The sequence below is a fragment of the Nuphar pumila genome, chromosome 1, assembly GCF_984573655.1.
Source record: "Nuphar pumila chromosome 1, dmNupPumi1.hap1.1, whole genome shotgun sequence".
In the NCBI taxonomy this organism is placed as follows: Eukaryota; Viridiplantae; Streptophyta; class Magnoliopsida; order Nymphaeales; family Nymphaeaceae; genus Nuphar; species Nuphar pumila.
In genome coordinates, this window is record NC_143249.1 from 143,725,466 (window position 1) to 143,748,484 (window position 23,019).

The 23,019-nt window shown below is 39.3% G+C and overlaps 1 protein-coding gene across 1 annotated transcript in view; it reads left to right on the forward strand.

Moving 5' to 3' along the window:
- Positions 1 to 1,606: 1,606 nt before the first annotated feature.
- The window catches only part of LOC149849193 (methyltransferase), a 123,201-nt gene continuing 101,788 nt past the window's right edge, over positions 1,607 to 23,019 (forward strand). The window contains exons 1-2 of the mRNA XM_089998895.1: positions 1,607 to 1,817; positions 19,354 to 19,427. Of these exons, the coding sequence (XP_089855021.1) occupies positions 1,665 to 1,817; positions 19,354 to 19,427 (227 nt within the window). The 5' untranslated portion in view covers positions 1,607 to 1,664. The remainder of the gene's footprint in view (positions 1,818 to 19,353; positions 19,428 to 23,019) is intronic.

Sequence of the window (23,019 nt, forward strand, 5' to 3'; positions counted from 1 at the left end):
ATCAAATGAATGCTGCAACTTTGTTGGAATGTTGTCAGATAAATTTTACAAGAATCGCCATAAATGGGAGATAAAAGAATGTTAGGGTTCTAGATAAAAAGGTTAAGGTTCTAACGAGAAAAAAATAGAAACACAATGACTTTATATATGAATAAGAAAACATGTGAATGTAAGAACATTCACAAAATAACATTGAGAATGATTTTGCGACTGTCATAAAATATTTGCAGACGACCATCATGAGTATTTAATTAAAGAATGTTTACATCATTTGAGTACATTCACAAAAATAAATTGTGAAGGTCATACTATATTTGTAGACTTACATCATCATGAACATCATCAATCATGAGGTTAAAGTATGTTTGCACGTATGGGGATATTCACAAAAATGAATTGTGAAGGTAGTATTATATTTGGAGACCTATGTTAGCAACAATGAAGTTAAAGGGGGGTTCACACATTTGGGAACATTCACAAAAATGAATTGTGAATATCTTACAATATTTGCGAACTTAGGTCATTAGGCATGAGGTCAAAAAAGGTTCATACATTTGGACCCATTTGCAAAAAATGGATTGCAAAAGTCTTACTATATTTGCGAATTTATGTCAACAAGTTAAAAGCGGTTTGCACATTTGGGGACATTTGTAAAAAATATTTGCGAAGGTCATACTATATTTACAAAGGTTCGGAGTAATTAGTTAAAGGAGGTTCATATATTTTGGGGATATTCACAAAAATGATTTGCTTAACATGTTTGCAAAAAAACAAAAATGTTATAAAAAGTCAGAACAAGTCATTTTGGATTGGCAAATTAGGACGCATTTTTTCAAAATCACGCTATTTTACAGGATAGTGCAGTCATTTTTCTGCTCTTGAAACTCATAGGCCTGTATGATGTATAAGGATGTCAATGGTTCAGATTTAGGTTGAATAGTCGACTGAACAGAATACAATTAATCATTCCACTGACATTAGTTTCAACATGATTCTGATGAGATCAAATATGGCCAGATCTATGTTAGGAACTATTTGGGCTAAAACCATGACTGACATGTTGACGTCATGAATCATGAGAGATTTTAACCAAGGGATGGATCTATACTAGACCCAATCAAAGAAAATGTATAACGACTAGATTGAAAAATCATAGGTCTTAATAGGAACTCAAGTCAAACTTGGGTTTGGTATGAAATTTCACAAAAACACCCGGCTCCATATATTAATTGGATCATTTGCATTTTACTGGTATTTAGATCCAGTTATTTTTAAAATGATGTGCCATTCTTGTGTTTACTTGTGCACACGCTCGTGCATACTGCCATTATACATATAAGAGAGAGAGACGGTAGCTAGGGCAGTATTTTTTTAATGTATCTAATATGGTCCAGTTGGGTCCATAGTAGTCTAATATGACATTCTAGCTCAAATTTGGTTAACTGGATCTAATCTGATCCATTTGGGTCAATCAAAGGGCTGCTTATTGTAATACATTTGACTGGATACAGTCAGATTAAGTATAATTCAGATGAGTCCATTTGGTGAGTCCGATATGACTAATTAGGGTGCGTTACCCCCATCTGCATACTGGATCAGTCCTCTATGCAGAAAATCTTCTTTGTGCCAGCCTCTGTGGTCGCGCTTGTTGACGCCATCGCAAGATGCATGCGCTTCTACCTGGTTCGCTGGCGCAGCACCTCACACGTACACGTTCATGGCGTTGTCGTGTTTTTCATTCCAAGGCCTTCGCCTCTGCAAGCCACGCTCGCGGCAGCCTTCCCCGGTTCTACTCCGACGTGCTGCCCCCATCTAAGGTATCGCATCGTTTTTCTCTCTCTCTCTCTCTCGCCTTTTCTCTTACAACAGAAACGTAGCAGTGAGTATGCTCTTTTTTTATCCGTTTGGTTCCTATATTTGCAAATTAAAACTGGGGCAATCTTTGTTTTTCCATCTCTTAGTATCTTATGACTGTAGATGTCACTGCTACGTTTGAAAAAGGATGGGTGATGGTATTTGTTCAGTTTGTGGGGTAAGCGATTCTCTGCAAGAATCCTTCCCATAAATGTCTCCAAATGGTCTGGGGAAAGAATTACCATAGCTCGTGGAAACCACCACCTTCGCACAAATAGCAGCCCACGGGGATACGGGATTTCAATTTGTTATGTTGTAGAAGAACTGAGGAGATTCAGCTAAAATGCGTGTAAAGCTTGAAGAGATTAACAGGGTAAAAGGCACACATAAACACGGCTATTGGCCTAATGATTGCTACATACTGAATGCTCCAACCTGAAGGAAGGCATGTGGTTCTAGGACTTTGTCATCAGCAACTAAAGAGCTCGACTGTAACTGTGAACGAGTTCAGTGTGTACACAGTACTCAGATAGAACTAAATTTTTGTCAGACTTGATCATGCATGCTCTAGGGCTTCCCGTTTCAAGGTTTCAAAATGTACCAAAAACGAAAAAGAAAACGAAAAAGAAAAACTTTTCCCCACGTCCTAATTCTGTAGAATTGACAAGCATGCTTTGGAGTATGAATCTATGTCAACTTGGGCGCCCAAAAGTTAAAACAGAAAAAGGGAGAATTAGTACCCTTGATTGATACAACTTGAATATGAATGTGATGAATAGCCAAGGATATGCCAGAGCTTATAATAGTACATGAAGATGTTGATGTAGGCAGCACTATGGAGTTTCTTTGGACTAGGATCTGATTGCTATTTTATGCAACACGAGGAATCTTGCATAGACCTCCCTCTACAACATATTATTGGCAGCTTATTTGCTGCATTAGACGTGTTGAATTGAATTACATGGCTCATGATTATAGTCCAGCAGCAAGGAGTGCTTTGCCTCCTGCATGATTTCCACAGTTTACTCCATCATATGCATTACCAAATCAGCTTCAATTGTGGTTACCTACACAGTTTCACCGTCTCTCTCTGGCTTAGTTATGATGACCATAAAGTCTTTTGCAACATGAGCATCATGTGAACTTCTCTTCCCAAAATTGTGTGATGTAGGGATCATAGGCAGTGAAATGTGTGTCTGGAGATCCAGGTAAAATGTTAAATATAATACCAAGTCATCAAGATTAAGGAAATGTTGCACTTGGAGATAAATAAACAGGCCAAAAAGACTACTGTTTTTACCCCCCTTAGGGCATGTTTTGGAAACCAGGAAAACGTTTCATATGGGAAAGTTATGCCAAAAAAGTTTTTCATGTGATTCAACTTTAAAGTGCCAATGTTTGCTAACTCCACTTGTGAAAAGTGATTCATAGGGAGGGAAACTGATTCCTCTTTTTTTCTCAAACCTATACATGATTATCTGAAGTGATATATGTGTGTATGCATGTATGATTCAGCCCAAAATCCTCCCCTCCACAACTGCATATTTTGGAGTACATCTATTATGGAGTACCCTTCAACAACAACAACTTTATCAATGCCATACCCCAACTTTGTGAGTTGAAAGGGAAAACTGCCAAGCAATGTTTTGAGCACTGCAAGTGTGATTTCCCACATCAGTATGGAATTCACCAACATGTTATTGAGCAAGCAGAGACTAGCAAAACGATACACAATGACTCTAATGTAGAACCAACTGCCCTCTTTTTTTATAGTGTGGATATTACTAGTCTTTGTGATTCTCCATGGGCCATAGAGAGTGGTGTTATCTATATGCAACAATTACTGAAATAAAAAACAAAACTATATGCTTTTAGAGTTGCAGAAAATTAATCTATATGCAATGGAAAGAAAATAACTGCCCATCTAAAGAAAAGGGGGGAGAAGAGGCATGCCTAATGGTTCACCTCTGACTGCATGGGGAGAACAGAGCGGTCGTCCTCCAAGATTGCACGTGCGCCACACTGATGAGAGGAGAAGAAGAGGCAGCCGGTGAGGAAAGTGGAAGAAAGGAAGAAGAATATGGGAAAAAGAAGAGAGAGAGAGAGAGAGAGAGAGAGAGAGAGAGAGAGAGAGAGAGAGAGAGAGAGAGGAGATGCCAACCCCTTCTAAATCTTTATTATTTAAAGACAAAACTAGGATTAGTGTTATTTAAGAAAATTTTTTGAAAGCCTCTACAAGTTTTCAATAAATTCAAAAGACTTATGTTTTCAAAACATATTTTCAAAAAGACTGTAGTAAAAAGATTAAATTCCCAAAGACACTCAAGTGGGTTTACTTTGTGCAATTTTTTTCTTTTTGAAAAATAGGTAGTGCCTTACCAAAAATTGATTAAACACAGATTATTATTATCTTTTCGCAAATAATCATGCACATGAAATATATATAATACACATAAAAATTATACATGATCAAATTCCCCAATGCTTATCGTTTGTTAGTCCTCGCGCAAATTGAACCTTAATTAAAAACAAAACAAAACAAAACAAAACAAAACATGCAAATCACAAACCTCACTTTCGTAGGAATCACAATTGTATTTAGCGTATGCAACAAGCCTTTAAACCTCTGGGTTACCCCAATAGACGAGTGCGGTCTCGTGAGGGTTTCCAGTGATGATACTCATAAACATCTCTGTCATGCATACTTATACAATTTTCGAAAACATTAGCCAATTAAAGCTATTTTCAACAAATATATTTCATGAAATCACATTTTTTTTTCATTTTTTTCAAATCAGCAATGACTCCACAATAGAATTTTTTTTATCTATTTCTTTAGAATTCAAGATTATCTATGCTTTATTCCTAGAGAAACTTGCCTACTCATGTCATCATCTACTATCATTACATGAATGCTTTTGTATAGTTTTGCAAAAAATTTCAAAGCAATGTTTTTCTTTTTCTTTAAGCTCTTATTATATTTTTATTCCTTTTTCCTTAGCACTATGTCAATTTTCAAATTTTGTGACCCATGTAACGAGCTTTAGGCCAGAGACTCCCAGGCCAAACGACCTTAGGGCACTAGACACAGAGTGTCCCTTAGACTTAATCACTCGAGTCACTATACCCCAGATTTTCATAGCTATTTGTAGTTTTTCTCCCTGTCGTTTGCAATATCTCTACTGACCGGGCTTTCTAATGGATCCATGTAGCGAGCTTTGGGCCGGTGACTCCGAAGGCAGATGACTTTAGGGCACCAGGTGTAAAACACCCCTCAGACTTAATTGCTCGAATCCAAAAGGCCTCATGTGTCGATTAGACATAGAGTTTTGATATTCTTAGCTGCCTTTGTAACGACCCCAACTCATACCTCATACCCCTTGAAAATGCAGATTTTTTTTAAAGCAAGTTGCAGAAACAATTCTAGAGACCTGGGGCCTTTACAGTTAAACACAACCACCACCACAAGAGATCTTATACTCATCTTTCATACCAAACTATGATCAAACCAAACTTCATTTATTCAAATGTAAAGAGTCTGAGACATAATTAATTAAAAGTAAAGAAAGCAAAAGGAAAAACAAAAGCAATGAGCCACGTTGTCCAAAGAATCTTCCCTGTAGTCGTGTGGTCTCCTCGTGACTCTTTTCAGAAGCAGGTCACCCCACTAGGCATCTGAGGTTGTGAAAAACACAAAAAGTAGGGTGTCAGAATCTAAAAAATTCTGCGTACATGTCTTTCTAATGAATCAAATAAGTAAAAAGAACATAAATAAGATTTATGCAATATTTTAGAGGGACACATTTATGACAAATTCATAATTCAATTAACTATTCATTGTCCTATGATATGATCTTAGCAAACACTTGGTTTAGGAAGAAGGAGTCTCACCTAGTAACATTTAAAAGTGGGGTTAATACGAGTCAGATAGATTTTTTCCTACTTAGAAAGAGAGATAGGGGTTGTTGCATCGATTGTAAGGTTATACCAGGAGAAAGTGTAGCTACACAACATAGAGTCTTAATTTTAGATCTTAGAATTAGACAATGCCGTAAAAGGGATAGACATAGGATAAATCCTAGAATTAAGTGGTGGGCACTGAAAGGAGCTAAACAAGGAGCGGGTAGTTAAGGAAGTTGATTGGTGTCTCGAGGAGGATTCAGAATCTATGTGGAATAAGATAGCGGATGACATGAGAAAGGTGGCTAAGGAGGTATTGGGTGAGTCTAAAGGCGGTGCATTGCTAGGTAAGGATACATTGTGGTGGAATGATGATGTCAAATTAGCTATTAAGGTTAAAAGAGAGTGTTATAGAAATCTAAGTAAAAGTCGTGATAATGGGAATTTGGAGAAGTATATGATAACAAAGAAGGAAGCTAAAAAAGTAGTTCGGAACGTGAGGGATAAGGTATATAAGGAGGTTTATGACAAGTTGGATACCAAAGAGGGCGAGAAGGATATTTATAGGCTTGCAAAGATGAGAGATAGGAAATCGAGGGATCTGGGTATGGTTAGATGTATCAAAGATGAAACGTAAAGGGTTTTAGTTAAAGATGAGGAGATTAAGGAGAGATGGAAAGATTATTTTGATGAGTTATTTAATGAAAGTCATGCTCAAGATCTTGGAGACTTTTCCATTCCTTTTCATGAGATGAATCGTGACTTCATGCGCAAGATTCAAAAGAAAGAAATTGCAGAGGCTTTGAAGAAAATGAAATCAAGAAGGGCAGTTGGCCCAGATGGTATACCTATCGAGGCTTGAAAATGCTTGGGAGAGAAAGGTTTAGAATGGTTGACAAATCTTTTTAACAAGATTTGGCGGACAAATAAGATGCCTAATGAGTGGAGGAAGAGTACTTTGGTGCCTCTATATAAGATTAAGGTTGATATACAAGATTGCACAAACTATCGTGGTATAAAACTCATGAGTCATACTATGAAACTTTGGGAGAGGGTGATTGAGTCTAGGTTGAGGAAGGTTGTCATGATATTGGAGAATCAATTTGGTTTTATGCCTCAAAGATCAACTATGGAAGCTATACATCTTCTTAGACAACTTATTGAGAGAAATAGAGAGAGAAACAAAGATTTGCATATGGTTTTTATTGATTTGGAGAAGGCTTACGATAGAGTACCTAGGGACGTTCTCTGGTGGACAATGATGAAAAAAGGTGTTTCTCTCAAGTACATTAGTATAATTAAAGATATATATAAAGGAGTAGTAACCAATGTCCGCACTTGTAGAGGGGTGACAACCAATTTTCCTATAACGGTTGAGTTACATCAAGGATCTGCTTTAAGCCCTTTCCTATTTGCTATAGTGATGGATGAGCTTACGAGATCAATTCAAGAAAATGTGCCGTGGTGTATGTTGTTTGCTGATGATATTGTTTTGATTGATGAGTCTAGAGCTGGGGTTAATGCTAAGTTAGAATTATGGAGACAGACATTGGAAGCAAGAGGTTTTAAGTTGAGTAAGAGTAAGACAGAATACATGGAATGTCGATTTAGTAAGCAACGAAATAGAGATGGGAGTGTAGTGAAGCTTGGTGAGCAAGAAATACCGGTGGATGATTCTTTCAAATATTTGGGATCTATTATTCAAAAGTATGGAGAAATTGATGGAGATGTAAATCATAGGATAAAGGTTGGGTGGATGAAATGGAAGAGTGCAACTGGAGTGTTGTGCGATCGTAGAATGCCATTGCGGTTGAAGGGAAAGTTTTATAGGACGACTATTAGGCCCGCTTTACTATATGGTACGGAATGTTGGGCTGCCAAGAGACATCATATTCAAAAAATGAGTGTAGCTGAGATGCGTATGCTGAGATGGATGTGTGAAAATACAATAAAAGATAAGATTCGGAACGAGGAGATACGTAACAAGGTAGGTGTTGCACCCATTGAAAATAAGATGAGAGAGAATCGTTTACAGTGGTTTGGACATATTCGACGAAGGCCTAATGATGCTCCAGTTAGAAGGATGGAGAAATGAGAAAATATATTAGTTAAAAGAGGTCGGGATAGGCCTAGGAAGACATGGATGGAGGTGATAGGAAAGGATATGAATGCTTTGAACCTCACCGAGGACATGGCATTGGATAGAAATGAATGGAGGAGAAGGATTCATGTGGAAGACCCAGAATGATTTTCTTTGTTGGTTCACATCGCCGACCCCAATTGTTTTGGGATAAAGGCGTAGTTGTTGTTGTTGTATCATCCTGGTAAAGCGAATGTAGTTGCAGATGCACTGAGTAGGAACACATCGGTTATGACAACCTGCTTCATAAGTGTAACGCCCCAAAATTTTAACTTGTAAATTTTGAAATCATTTAGAGAAAACCTTTCAAAGTTCAAGATTTTGATCTTTAAAATCGACAGCGAAAGCCATTTTCTTTTAGAGAGAAAAAAAAAACAAGTTGACAATTATGGGCACGTGAGCTTACAAACTAATCTTACTTACAGAGAATAGCCAGGATGCCAACAGAAAGAGGGTGATCTCGAGCCATGTTGCATCGCGCCATCGGCTGTCTGTAAAGTCCTACTTGTCACATACCCATAAAATGGGTTAGTTTCATAACAAACTGGTAGGTACAAAAATAGACAATGTAAAATAAATAAAGTATGACATCATAAGATAAACATCTTATTCAATTGAAAGCAGTAATAACATTTATAACTTGCGAGAAATTAAATTTGAGCATTAGAGATATTTATCATGCATTAAGAAACAAATTATACATTCATTAACATTTAACAATTAAGTGAACAAGTAAATATGCATGATCTAATGCATAACATGAGTATACATGATTTCAATGCACATGTATGAACATATTATTATCTTTAGTCAAGTCTTCTTTTCCATATGCATGTTCCTATTAAATGCACACAATTTAAGTTTTTCTTTTTAATTACCGTTGCCCGCAGATACACCAAACGGGTAAAACCCTCGAGGTCAAGTTAGGTTTTCAGGGTAGCTGAGCATACAAGTTGTATTTTATTACTGTGTATCAAACTTAGCCCTCGACCAATATCAGGAAACAACACCATCTATCGGAACATTGGAAATCGACATCCAATGTTGGGGACACCATTAAAATCAACATCCACTGGTGCCACTTTCTTGGTATACAAAAACAACAGTTGTGTCTACACACCATCCCCAGGCAAAGTGACAGACTCTCCCTAAAATCGTGGTCAGGAAAAGAACCTCAATATCGGGTTCAGGGACAACAACAACGCACACAAAGTTTTAGTATTCTCACGGTCCCCAAACCGCTAGGCCCAATATTACCTTTCCATAGAAGGAACATCAAGGGAACGTTAATTACACTATTCTCTTTCTTATCTTATTGTTAATATTAATTTCATAAATTTACAAATCAACATGCAAACATAAGTTCGCAAATCAGCATGCGCAACTCATCACGGTCTACCACCCGTGGCAACAATAAAAAGTGCAATTAAAACCACAATACCAAATATGACTTTTGTAATACAAAAACAAGTACAACAAGGAGCACACCGGCTCAAGGCATCCCACAACCCATGATGATCCATTTTGATCATCTATTTATTCATATGCAAAAATATTAAAGAACATGCCAATGCATTCTGTTCATATCATATGCCTTTCGATGCACAATCATGAATGCTAATTTAAAGATGTGCATGAAATAATAATATTCATATACATGTATTCATTATTATAATGCATGCTTCCATACAATCATGCCAAATGCACGCTTTCATTCATGAACCAATTCAATTAAACATGTGAACCAATACATGATTTTATTCATGAATCGTACAACAGAACATGTGAACACTCATGCCACTAATTACATGCAAGACATGATAATTTCAGGTCTTTACATGCATAAGAAACAACTATGCATTAATACCATGAACATGCATGTCATAAACAACCTAGACATGTGTGCAATGCCATATTCTATTGCATGCATAAAACTAAGTGTAATCCAATTAACACATGCAAACACTCATTTAATGCTCATTGCACACTTTCCTTCATTACACATACTCATGTCAATTGCACACTTGCATTGCATACACATATCCACATTAAGGTGTAATTTCTTTAAGTGTTCATATACTTGCCAATGCATAAGTAAACAAGTAAAGCAAGTAAAGAAAATTAATGGCAGAAAACTATCTGCAGAACTAATCTATGCATGCAGAATATTGCAACTACAGGAAACATGTAATAAAGACAAGTAAAGAACACAAGTCATATGAGTATCATCTGTTATTATCTCAATTTCCTAAATCTTTATTTAATTCATCTAAAGTCCTTGTGCGACTTTTTCCTACCTTGAGAGGTTGCGTCGCTGTGTGTGCCTACGAGTGTAGGTGATGCAAAGCTCGGGCCGTAGAGCACGAATGGGATCCATCGTGCGAACTGAAAAGGTAAAAGTACTTAGCATGATATAGCCGTAATCGTGTTCGGAAAGGGGCAGGGGTACAACCCCTGCACACCACTCTGATGGCAACTAAAAAGGAAAGGGGGCAGGGGGTGCACCTCTGCCTTCAGAAACATGATAGAGGCAGGGGACTGCGCCCCTGCCTTTCGAAAGTTGAGCGCCGGCAGGGGCCTTGCCCCTGCCTACTCGTAACAGACAATAGCAGGGGCGTGCCCCTGCCTGCCGAGAGACCAAAGGGAGCAAGGGTGATGCCCCTGCTTGATGGGAAGATCTGCGGCAACAGGGGCGTGCCCGTGCTTGCCGGGAAGACAAACAGCAGCAGGGGTGTGCCCCTGCTCGCCAGGAAGAACCACGGTAGCAGGGGTGTGCCCCTGCCTACCGGGTAGACCCACGACAGCAAGGGCGTGCCCTTGCCAGCCGGGTCTGGGAAGACCCACGACAGCAGGGGTGTGCCCCTTTCTGCCGGGAAGCAAATAGTAGTAGGGGCGACTGCCCCTACCGAAGCCATGAACAAGCGACATAGAGAGAGCGGGAGGGCACGGCACGGGCCGTCGGCCTCCTACCGTCCACCTGGTGATCGCAGAGAGAGAGAGAGAGAGGGGAGGCACGACAAGGGGCCGCCAGCCTCCCGACGATTGCAGAGAGGGAGGGGAGGCGCGACAGGGGGCCGTCGACCTCCTGCCGTCCTCCTGACGCACGTAGAGGGAGAGAGGAGGCGCGACAGGGGGCTGTCGGCCTCCCGGCATACACAGAGAGAAAAGGGGAGGTGCGGGGAGGAGAAAACAAAAGGAGAAAGAGAAGAAGACAGGTAGAGAGAGATAGCGACCTACCTGCAAGGGTCGACATCGCTGCTCGGAGGCACAGCAAGGAGGGCATTATCGAGCTACGCCAATGATGGCGATGGTGGCGTTGATCAAAAGAAAGAGGGAGGAGGAGGCATCAGACGTGAGGTTGTCAGCGCCGGGGTAAACCAGACGAAAGGAAGCGAGGGAGAGGCGAGTGTCTGGCTCGCTTACGGTTGCAGAGAGGAGGTCACCGGAAGTGGGAGCATGGAGGGCGCAAGTTGAGAGCCCTTCCTCTCCTCTGCGCAATTTAAAAGGGGCACGGGGGGCGTTAATCGGGGAAACCCTTAAAGGGTTTCGCTTTTTAGCAGAGCGGGGAAACAAAAGGCCGCAACCGCGCGAACGTAACAGAAAAGAAAAAAAAATTCTTAAAGGGAAAACCCTTAGGGTTTTCCCTCAACGCGGTTCGGGTCCGGTCTTGATCCGACCCGGGCCCGATGTTTTTTTTTTGTAAAAAATGTGGGTTTTACAATAAGTCGGAGTTGGGACTTGCTTTAGGAGTTTGTCAAGTGACAGTCTTCTGCAGGCGAAGCCGGACGCATCCATTGTGCACGGATGGGGGCACAATCCGACATCATTTATTGTATTGAGGAGCTTTAGTCAACCGATTTAGACTTTGAGAAGTTGCACGAGAGTGTCCAGAAGCCGAATGCGCAGTTCCATCGTGAGGAGGACGAGACTATTATGTTCGGAGATAGATAGTGCGTTCCGAAGGCTCTTCAGGAGGAGCTCATGAGTGAGGCCCATAGGTCAAAGTATTCCGTTCATCGTGGTAGCACCAAGATGTTCAAGGATCTTCAAAGAACATATTGGTGAAATAGGATGAAACACGATGTTGAGGATTTTGTCTCTCGATGTCTTACTTGTCAGCAAGTTAAGATCGAGCACCAGAGACCTGGTGCACTAGTGCAACCTTTGGACATCTCTGAGTCTAAGTGGGACAATATATCAATGGACTTCATCATAGGTTTATCGAGAACTCGTCATCAACATGATGTCATCTGGGTTATAGTAGACACACTGACGAAGAGCGCTCACTTTCTGCCGATCAGGGTGAGTCATAGTTTGCAGAGCCTCGCAGATCTGTATATAGACGAGATTGTTCGACTTCACGGGGTACCACTTTCGATTGTGTCAGATTGAGATCCTCACTTCACGTCTCATTTTTGGAGTCATTTGCAGATAGGGATGGCAGTGGATCGGGGGAAAGCGGGGCCCCGCCCCGTTTGGATCGGGGATGAAGGGTATGAAACGAGGATGGAGGCGAGGACGAAGGTTAAAATCCATCCCCGTTCGGGGATGGAGGCGGGGATGGACGTACCCTTTTCCCTGCCCTGCCCCGATCCCCGCCTCATCCCCGTTTGAACCGGGGGTGGAGGACATGAAACGGTGATGAAGGCGGGGGTGGAGGTTAAAATCCATCCCCACCGGGGATGGAGGCGGGGATGGAGGTTCTAATCTTGAGGCGGGGCGGGGGTGGAGACCTTGTCCCCCGACCCACCCAACTGCCATCCCTAGTTGCAAAAGGCTCTGTGTACCAAGTTGAAGTTCAATACGACTTATTACCCACAGATCGATGGGCAGACAAAGCGCACGATTCAGACTCTCGCCGCACGCAAGGGAAAGGACAGGAGAATAGAGAGGAGGAACAGGGAGACCCCTTTTGTAGAAGGGGGGTCTCCCGAAAAGGAAGGAGCACCCCTTCCATCATCCGACGACTGCCCTCCAGCGCCCCTCCCCCTTTGCGATTTTCACCCTGCGGGGGTTAGGGTTCACTTTGAACCCTATCCCTGTCGTTTTTATCGGGCAACCCATATCGGGTTGCCTTATATGTTTTTTTTTTTCGTGACTTACCTGCTACGGGGGGGCGTGGCCCGGGTCCGAGACCGAGACCCGGGATCTAGACATAGTCTGGATCCGCGACACCCCATTGCGGTGTGGATCCGTGTCTTACCAACAATGTGGATCCACGAGTTGGATCCAAATGGATCCAACTGTGGATCCCTGCAGTAAATTTTTATATTTATTATTTCTTTCTTTTTATATATATATATATCATATTAATTATATATATATGCCCCCTTATGGGTCCTGGATTTGAAATATGGATCCTAGGCCCATTTGCATGTTTTCGCATTATTTTATGAAGGAAATAAACGAAAAAAATTTGGTTATTACACCAGGTATCCTTTGGATTAACAAAATTGTTTTTTTTATTTATCCCATTTTTAAATATATCACTTTAATAACCAAATGGCGGAAAAATAAAATTCCAGTTTTTCATTTTTCAAATATCTTATTTATCTGACTAATTAGTGCTAACCAAGAAGCCTTGATAAACTTTGCAAAATGCCTTAATACTCTGCAAACCACAGATATTTAAAGACTTCTAGGGTTAAAAATGACCCAATCAGAACTGATTTGGGACCTTAAAACCAATAGATATGGTTAGAACCATGGTTGCCAGTTAAGGAAGCGGGACGGGAAGCGAGGCACTTTCAAAATTTTAGGAAGCGGGAAGCGTGGGACCACTTAGGAGCGAGTCAGGAATCGTCTGGGAAGCGAAACAAAAGAGAGGGGGAAGCGAAAAAAATAAAAATAAAAAAATACAAAAAAATTGAAAAAAATTGGGGAAGCGTGGGGGATGCACGGGTGAAACGAGGGGGAAGCGTGATGGGAAGCGCGCTTCCCATTTAAAAGTGGCACTTCCCCGCATGCTTCGGGAAGCGCGCTTCCCCTTTTACCTAGGCGCTTTCGGTAACTCTGGTTAGAATAATCAATTTCTTCAAATTTGGACTACTGTTCATGCCAAAACCAGAAAATACAGGAAAATCCCCAAAATTTGAAATCTGATCTGCTCATCAAACAAATTAATTAAAAAATATTCTAAAATTACCCTTTACCAAACATCGAACTGAGATTGCTTAATTCTGAAACTTTTCTCCATTGTCTCTTCTTGGTGACATCACCTCTTGCATGTTCTCTCTTCTTTAGCGTAGTATAATGCCTCATCTAGGGCATCTATTGCTACTATGCACCGTGCCAAGTCCCATACCATGGTACACTATAAGGCTCTTTGAGACATCGTGTGCAACAATCGCAATGCTTTCTTTTAAATAAATAGTTAGATTCCTTTTGTTCGTACCAATTCTGAGTTAGCTGTTCGATGCCCAGGGAAGGCCCGGTGAGGGACGGTTCCCTGTCTGTCCCTCGGCCCGGTGAGTGCATGGATGCCTTAGCCTCGCGTGCCATGGAGCGTATAACAACCCCATGGGCACGGCCCTAACATAACTTCACCACCAAAGGGACAACGTCTTTCGACCCCCAGTCCGAAGACCAGTTGATGATTACAAGCCATAGCGAACAACACGACCCAGACTCGTTCGCCGACACCGTGCACGCACTCGTAGAGTCCCGTGCCACCATGTGATCATGCATAATTTATGTATATTAGATACACATTTTTGTGCATGATTCATCGCGAAAATGGATTAATTACCCATATTTATCAACGTTTTCCAGGGCATTGATTAATTTTCAAAAAGAGGAAAAATCACACAAAATGGAGTTCACCTGAGTGTTTTTAAGTATTTGATTTCTTTTAGTAGTCTTCTTTTGAAAATACTTTTTAGAAAAGGTAGTTTTAGGAATTTTTGAAAACTTAAGTAGAGTTTTAGAAAATATAGTGTTTAACCTAATATTTTTTATAAATAGTACTAAACAAAGATAAGCCAACGTCTTCCCTTGGGAAAAATGCCAACCCCTCTCTCTCCTCTCTCTCTACCGCCGGTTCCTTCCCCGTCTCTTCTCTTCTCTTTCCTCGATTTCATCTTTACTTCTGATCCTTTCTATCGCCGACACCTCTTTCCTCGTCATCGTAGCGTGCATGTCACTGTGGGACCGACCACCTCTTTTTTCAACCCTTCCATCGGAAGCGGCTGCAAGGTTTGCTTCTTCTTCCCCATCTCTTTGGTTGTTTTACATGTAGTCTAGATTTATTTTGCTGCATCGTATTTTATTTTCAGCAATATTGTTTCATTTAGGATGATTTGATTTCATATTTTCATTTTCTGCATATTGGATTAGAATACATTGCATCTAGAATAGTTTTTGTATTATGTTTTAATCTAGTTAATATTAGCTTTTCTTAGAAACCACAACATAGTTTAATCTTTTTAACGGCCTGTAAACAAACCTGCGTCATTTATATATTCACGTAGGGTTGTTTGATCTTGCGGAAAATGCTTGAATTTCTGGTTTCACAAAAACGTTGATCAGACGGTAAACTGTGGAAATCTTTTTATCACGCTGTATATAATCTTTCTGCTGAAAAAGATCACGTTTTTCCGGTCTGCTCGAACCAGCGTGAATACCCTGTTAAAAGATCTTTGTGCTTGCTGGATTTGCAGCAGACTATGCGGTTCATGCACAGATCACGCACAACATCCATTCTTGATGGTGTTGAGCGATAAAGATTTTTTTTTTACATTGTTTGTGTTCTATGTGCCATGAATCGCAGTTCAACGTCGATCTGCTTGTAGTGGGCTGTGATCTGGTCTTTAGCATATTTTGACAGATCACATATTAATTGGTTATGCGTGTTTTCAGCCATCAGCGGCTCACACAACCCAGTGTGATTGATGCTGGTGAATTTTTAGGCCTAAATTTTCTGCATTAGTTAGATCAGGTTTGTTTTAATTGTTCTTTGAAATTAGTTAGTTAGTTTGGTTTCAGGTTTTCTTTAGCTAGTTTGTTAAATTGATATCTAATAGTTGATTAGTTAAGATTTGTTTTGATATGTTGTAGTTAGTTAGTTAGAACCTTCAGTTTGTTACATATTAGTTGGTTAGTTTATAATGTTAAGAAGTTTAGTTTTAATTGATTTTGATTTTAGTACTAACATTTGTAGTGTAGAAATTGTTTTCTGCAATTTTTCTTTTCTTTTCTTTTTGTTTTTAACTTGATTTGGCGAACAAATAAGATGCCTAATGAGTGGAGGAAGAGTACTTTGGTGCCTTTATATAAGAATAAGGGTGATATACAAGATTGCACAAACTATCGTGGTATAAAACTCATGAGTCATACTATGAAACTTTGGGAGAGGGTGATTGAGTCTAGGTTGAGGAAGGTTGTCATGATATCGGAGAATCAATTTGGTTTTATGCCTGGAAGATCAACTATGGAAGCTATACATCTTCTTAGACAACTTATTGAAAGATATAGAGAGAGGAACAAAGATTTGCATATGGTTTTTATTGATTTAGAGAAGGCATACGATAGAGTACCTAGGGACGTTCTCTGGTGGACAATGATAAAGAAAAGTGTTTCTCTCAAGTACATTAGTATAATTAAAGATATGTATGAAGGAGTAGTAACCAATGTCCGCACTTGTGGAGGGGTGACAACCAATTTCCCGATAACGGTTGGGTTACATCAAGGATCTGCTTTAAGCCCTTTCCTATTTGCGATAGTGATGGATGAGCTTACGAGATCAATTCAAGAAAATGTACCGTGGTGTATGTTGTTTGCTGATGATATTGTTTTGATTGATGAGTCTAGAGCTGGGGTTAATGCTAAGTTAGAATTATGGAGACAGACATTGGAAGCTAGAGGTTTTAAGTTGAGTAAGAGTAAGACTGAATATATGGAATGTCGGTTTAGTAAGCAACGAAGTAGTGATGGGAGTGTAGTGAAGCTTGGTGAGCAAGATATACCGGTGAATGATTATTTCAAATATTTGGGATCCATCATTCAAAAGTATGGAGAAATTGATGGAGATGTAAATCATAGGATAAAGGTTGGGTGGATGAAATGGAAAAGTGCTACTGGAGTGCTGTGCGATCGTAGAATGCCATTGCGGTTGAAGGGAAAGTTTTATAGGACGACTATTAGACCCGCTTTACTATATGGTACGGAATGTTGGGCTGCCAAGAGACATCATATTCAAAAAATGAGTGTAGCTGAGATGCGGATGCTTAGATGGATGTGTGGAAATACAATAAAAGATAAGATTCGGAACGAAGAGATACGTAAGAAGGTAGGTGTTGCACCCATTGAAAATAAGATGCGAGAGAATCGTTTACGGTGGTTTGGACATATTCGGCGAAGGCCTAATGATGCTCCAGTTAGAAGGTTGGAGAAATGGGAAAATATATTAGTTAAAAGAGGTCGGGGTAGGCCTAGGAAGACTTGGATGGAGATGATAGGAAAGGATATGAATGCTTTGAACCTCACCGAGGACATGGCGTTGAATAGAAATGATTGGAGGAAAAGGATTCATGTGGAAGACCCAAAATGAATTTCTTTTTTGGTTCATATCGCTGACCCCAATTGTTTTGGGATGAAGGCGTAGTTGTTGTTGTTGTTGTTGTTGTTGTTGTTGTTTTTGTTTTTGTTTTTGTTTTTGTTTCTCGTGTTTTGCATGTAATTCTTCGTGTGTGAAGGGACCATTATTGATTTCCTTGGCCGTACCCAAGCGAAACAAGAAAGCTAGATCGCGAAAGAACATAACCCTACAAATTTTTCTTTTCTTTATTTTATTTTTTTAGGGCCAAAGGCCATTTGATTAATTTGGGTTGTAGTAATTCTTTTTGAGCCCTCTGCAGATGGCAGTACGTTTTATTTACATTTTATTTAAGGCAACCTTTTAAACACGTTCGTGTGTTTGACCCGAACTTCACCACTGGTGTGAACTAGAATTTTAAGATTTGATGCACGGTTTGCATAAACGTTTTTTATTGAAAATTATCTTTTAAAATATTTTCACGAAAAGTTACATCACCATGCACGATTGGGACCTCACCGCCGCACTAAGGGCTGCCTCCCTGTGCACCCAAGGCCAATGCCTACGTCACATGGGGGATTTGCACTACACACGGACACCCCCATGCACTTCCAGTGCTGCCCTTGGGGTTGCCTGTGCCAAGCCGGTGCCAAGACAATCCAACCAGCTCAAGCAGGAGGTTCCCTATATAAGTGTACTAGGAGCTGAGCCCCTGCTGGTAGGAGGAACCTGAAAAACACTTGAAGAACCATAAATTTTTCAACTTTCGAATTCTTCGAATCCCACTTCACCAACGTTTTCTCCATATTTCATTTACGCGGTGTATTTTGGATCTTGGCCCCAAACAACTCCAAAATAAGGAAGAAGAGAACTAAATACAAGATATTTTGGGGGTCAACGCCTATGATTACACAAAAGACAAAAATGGTTGAACACAACCTTTATCAAAGATACCCTTCAAGAATAAACATATGTGCAGTTAGAGGAGGGTACTAAAACTCATGAAATAGGCATTATATTCCTCAACACAGACCATATCATGCACAATGATATCACCAGCTAGTTGTTGTTTTGATGATTCCAGGACAAGTATTAAGTGATGATGTGGCACATGACATTGACCTGCTATATTTTTATATCTCTAGCATGTATAAATTATACTTGTAAACTTTACCTCTAGGGGTTGGGGTGCTGTAAGTGATCCGATTGTTTTTTACAGTTTTCAAAATCTTTCCAAATCAAGTGCTCCTTTACGGGCTAATGAACAATTTGCTTTTCATTAAAGATTATTAGTCATCTTTGCTTCAGAAGTAGCAAACTCCAAGATTTGGTAAAAGTTTCAAGGAATTGAATGTTTCTCGTGTGATTCTGATGGCTCTTGCAAGCTAAATGAAATAAATTAATTTTTGTGGCCACCAGATTCAGAGGTACTGCGTGATTTTTTCATTAGAACGTATCTTCATTCTCAAGAAAGAAAATGTTACAGAACTTTAGATCATATCCTCAGTTTCATGAAAGAAAAATATTATAAAGCAATGTTTTTAAATCTTTGATGAGATCTGTTGTCCATTTTGTTGGATAGTGGCAGGAGTTGCTGGGAAGGGTATTCTCTCTGTTTATACGTAATCAGTAATGTTTCTAAGAGGAAAGAACAAATTAAAAATGGGTGTCTTGTAACCCCATACATTGGTTATCTGCACAGCTAAACCAATGATAATTTAAATGTTCTAGGGTCATAAGCAATTTCTATTTTTTTTCCAAAAACCTAGCTTCCATTCTGTGATGGTTTGAAAGTAGAGGCAAATTATTTTAGTAGTATGAATGTGGAAATTGGCCCAATACATATAATTAGGGACAAATTATGTAAGCATTTAATTATTTTTTATGTGCTTATCTTTATATCACAATGTGCTTTTATTTCATCTAGGGAAATGTTGTTAGAGTGCAAGGTGATGAATTTTGGCATATGACAAGGGTTTTGCGCTTGAATGTGCATGACAGGTACATTGTTATGGTCATGTTTCCATACTCAATGTACATGATATGAATTATTAATAATCTTTAGTATTTTTGTGCATATATTGGACTTTTTATGGAGTTTATTTCTTATCAGCAGCGTGAAATTATGTCAAGTACCAACAAAAAGGTGGTCAAGTCATTGGGCAACAGCTGGCTCCATGAAAACCAAAATGGGATTAACCAACTTGATATGCAACATTCTTTCTGGCTAGGGTGCAAACTTTTTGTAGGTGGTTGTTTTAATGCCAGAATACTTGATTGGGAGCAAAATAATTTTCTAAACAAGTGGTGCACTATTCCAAGATTTTAGTTGCTAAGGCATATATATATATAATAAAAGGATGCCTAGTAGACAATTGTAAAACATCCACCCTTCAGGCACAAGTTTAATGTGTGGCACAGAGGGCATCATGGCAGTGCACATGTCTGCACGATCATGGCGCATGGCTGGATATACATGCTAGAGTTGGTTCCAAAGCTTGCAAAAGGGGTTTTCATCTGCAAATGGGGTTTAAATAAGTAATTCATGGCTTCTATTGAGCACTTAAAGCGCTTTGTAGAGTTTATGGGTCCTTTGGTCTTTCTGTTTTTTTTCGTAAGCTGGGGGTTCTTGCCTGAAGCACCTGTGGAAAGGCTGTTGATAGAGGACCTGGTGTTAATATATATATATATATATAATGTTATCAACAGTTTTGCAATAGGTAATTCCCTCCAGGGGTATTTTTATGTTTTTCTTTTATTATAATAGGTACTGTCCACTAGGGACAGATTTGTATTTTTAAATTTTTTTGTCCTTTGGACCATAGAGTCAGGAGCCCCAATGGTCATAAATATGACCGTTAGGAGCTCCCAACGACTCTAGAGCAAGCTCCCTTCTCTCTTGTAGCCTATTTAAAGGGGACTTCTTGTCCTTATTGTTTAGTGCTTTTCTTTAGCATTTTATTCTTTATATGATTAATATTTTTTATGTTCTTGTGTTCCTCATTTTCACTCTGTGAAGTCTTTTGTATGCACTTTGTGCTTGTGTAGTGCCTTTGTATTGTCCCTTGTTGGACTTGTAATAGTGCTTGTGCACCATGCATTTGTATTTCTTCATGCTTCATTACATGGTATTAGAGCCATAGTCATCTTGGACTTAGGGAGAGTGGCCATAAAGTGTTCATATGCTCGTGGTGCTCGTAGTGACTTTAGTGAACGTGTAACACATCTACCTTTTTTTCTTCTCACATTCAACATGGAACATGATTACAAGATAGACCTCTCCTTCAAACTTAATGGTACAAACCACATGATGTGAGCCTTCGCTATGGAGAACAATCTTAAATGAAAGAAGCTTTAGAGATACGTGATGGGCATTATTCCTGAGCTATGTGCTAACATTGCTGAGTTTAAAAAGGCCAATGAAGTTTGGTTATTTATAAAAAACATGTATACTCAAAAGGATCATGCAAGACAATATTTCTTTCAATAAAAAATTAGAGCTACCAAGCAAGGGAACATGAGTGTCCGAGGCTACTTTAGTGCCTTATCCCCCTCTATGGGATGAGTTGACACTTCTTGAACCCAAATGGGTTGCTATCGAAGATGTTGAACCACGATGGGAGCAAATGGAGAAAGAACATTTTTTTTTTAAATTTCTACATGGTCTACGCCTTGAATATGAACAAACATGGTCTTCACTTCTTTATAGATCTTCTCTCTTACCTCTTGAAGATGTGGATGACGAGATTTTTCAAGAGGAGACTCGACTTGACTTAGTATGACAAAAGGAAGAGGAGATGAAGTGTTGGCAGTGTCTAAGCCCGAGAATAGCGTGAAAACCTACAAGCCTCTACACTTTGGGAGGCAAAATAACTATAGTAGTCATAATAACTATAATGAAGATAATAACTATGGTGGTGGTAGAAAAATTGTGTCACTATTGTAATGAGCCGGATCACATCAAACCTGCTTGTTCAAAGCTCAAAAACAAGGTGGATTCTATTGATGAATGCACGCCAAGAGAGAAGAATCAAGCAAAAGAGGAGGAGGCTCTAAAGACACTTTCTCTCTTTCTCAACTATCAGAGTCACTGTAATATCACATATTGTCATACTTAGTTAAATTTGATTTTTTGTCGAAAATTTGGTTAAGTCCGAAAGAAAAATCGTTTGAGGCTCGATTTTAGACTGATGTTTCTGAGTCTGGGTTTGACCCAGGTCTCATCAACTAGGTCTAAACGAGCCAATCGAAACGTGAGAAAAAGTTTTAGTTTTAACCTTTAAATTCAAGCGAAATTCGGAATTCGACAGTCATGTAATATATCGTTGGATGCGTCTCAAAATTCTGAGCACAACGATATTTTGTTTTTTTGAATTCGAGTTCCGGTTTGCCTGAAAATCGTGTTTTTCTAAAAATTTAGCTGTTTGTCGAAATGGATCCAGAGTTGAATCGGATTAGATCCAAGGCCTATGATCCAAACTAATATGGATTTGGGTCTTATTTAAGTCCTACTTAAATCTGGATTTGATCCAGATCTTGATCCATTTTTGTTTTGGATATGAGTTTGGATCTTGGACCTGGATCCGGATCCAAATCCAAGCTGAATCTTTTTCCAGCTTTCAATTCAATATAAAGCCTTAATTTGGAGTTTAATAAGGTTGAGAAGCCTTTTCGGTTAATTTTGAAAGTTTTTAGATAATTTTAATTAATTAATTAAATAAATAATATCAATTTCGATATTTTATTCTTTTGGTCTGAGTGAGCACTCGAAAAAGGAGTCCTTATTCTTCCTTAGGAAGGGTTATGAAAGAGTTTTAAAGGAATTAGAAGTTTTAAAAAGAAATGAAAAGTCAACTTAAAAGATTTTCAAAAACTTTGGAAAAACAATATGGAAAGAGGGTTCCCTTTTTTGGGAATTCTCTTAGAGAGGGCTGGAGAAGGGGGGGGGTCACCTCCTCTCCCACTCATTATAAAAAAAAACAAAGAAAGAAGGAAAAGAGAAAGAAAGAGGGAAAGGGAAAGAGAGAGAAAGGGAAGGAGAGAAAAGAGAGGCAGCAGAAGAGTCTTCTTCTCCAGCCCAACCCCTTTTCTACCATTGTTCTTCTTTATTCTTCGATTTTTTTTCAAAGGTACGAGTCTCCTCTTTTGAATCTAGGTGAGAAATCGAATGCCAGTTGGATTTTTGTGTAATACTTTGGATGAAAATCCATGGAAAAATGACTATATGGCTGATTTCTCTAAAACGCATGGAGGGCGAATCATGGATCGTCCTCCATGGCTCGATTTCTTGCCTTTCGTCTGCTTTCTTTTCAAAAAAAAAAAATTATGTATCTATTATAACAGAATTTTTGTTGATGCAAGAGGGGTTCTTATAGAACCCTCTTTAGTGAATATCGAGTTCTACGGATGGACCTTTATATGGGTGGCTTATATGCATGGAAATATGTATTAAAAATCACGTAGTATGCGGGTATTGCGCATAAAAACGTGTGTGCATTGGTGTGCCTATTGAAAACATTAAATAAATAGGCAGTATCGAGTGAATATCTTCAAGAAAGTTATTGTCCATATGATATCCCTCAATATGTACAGG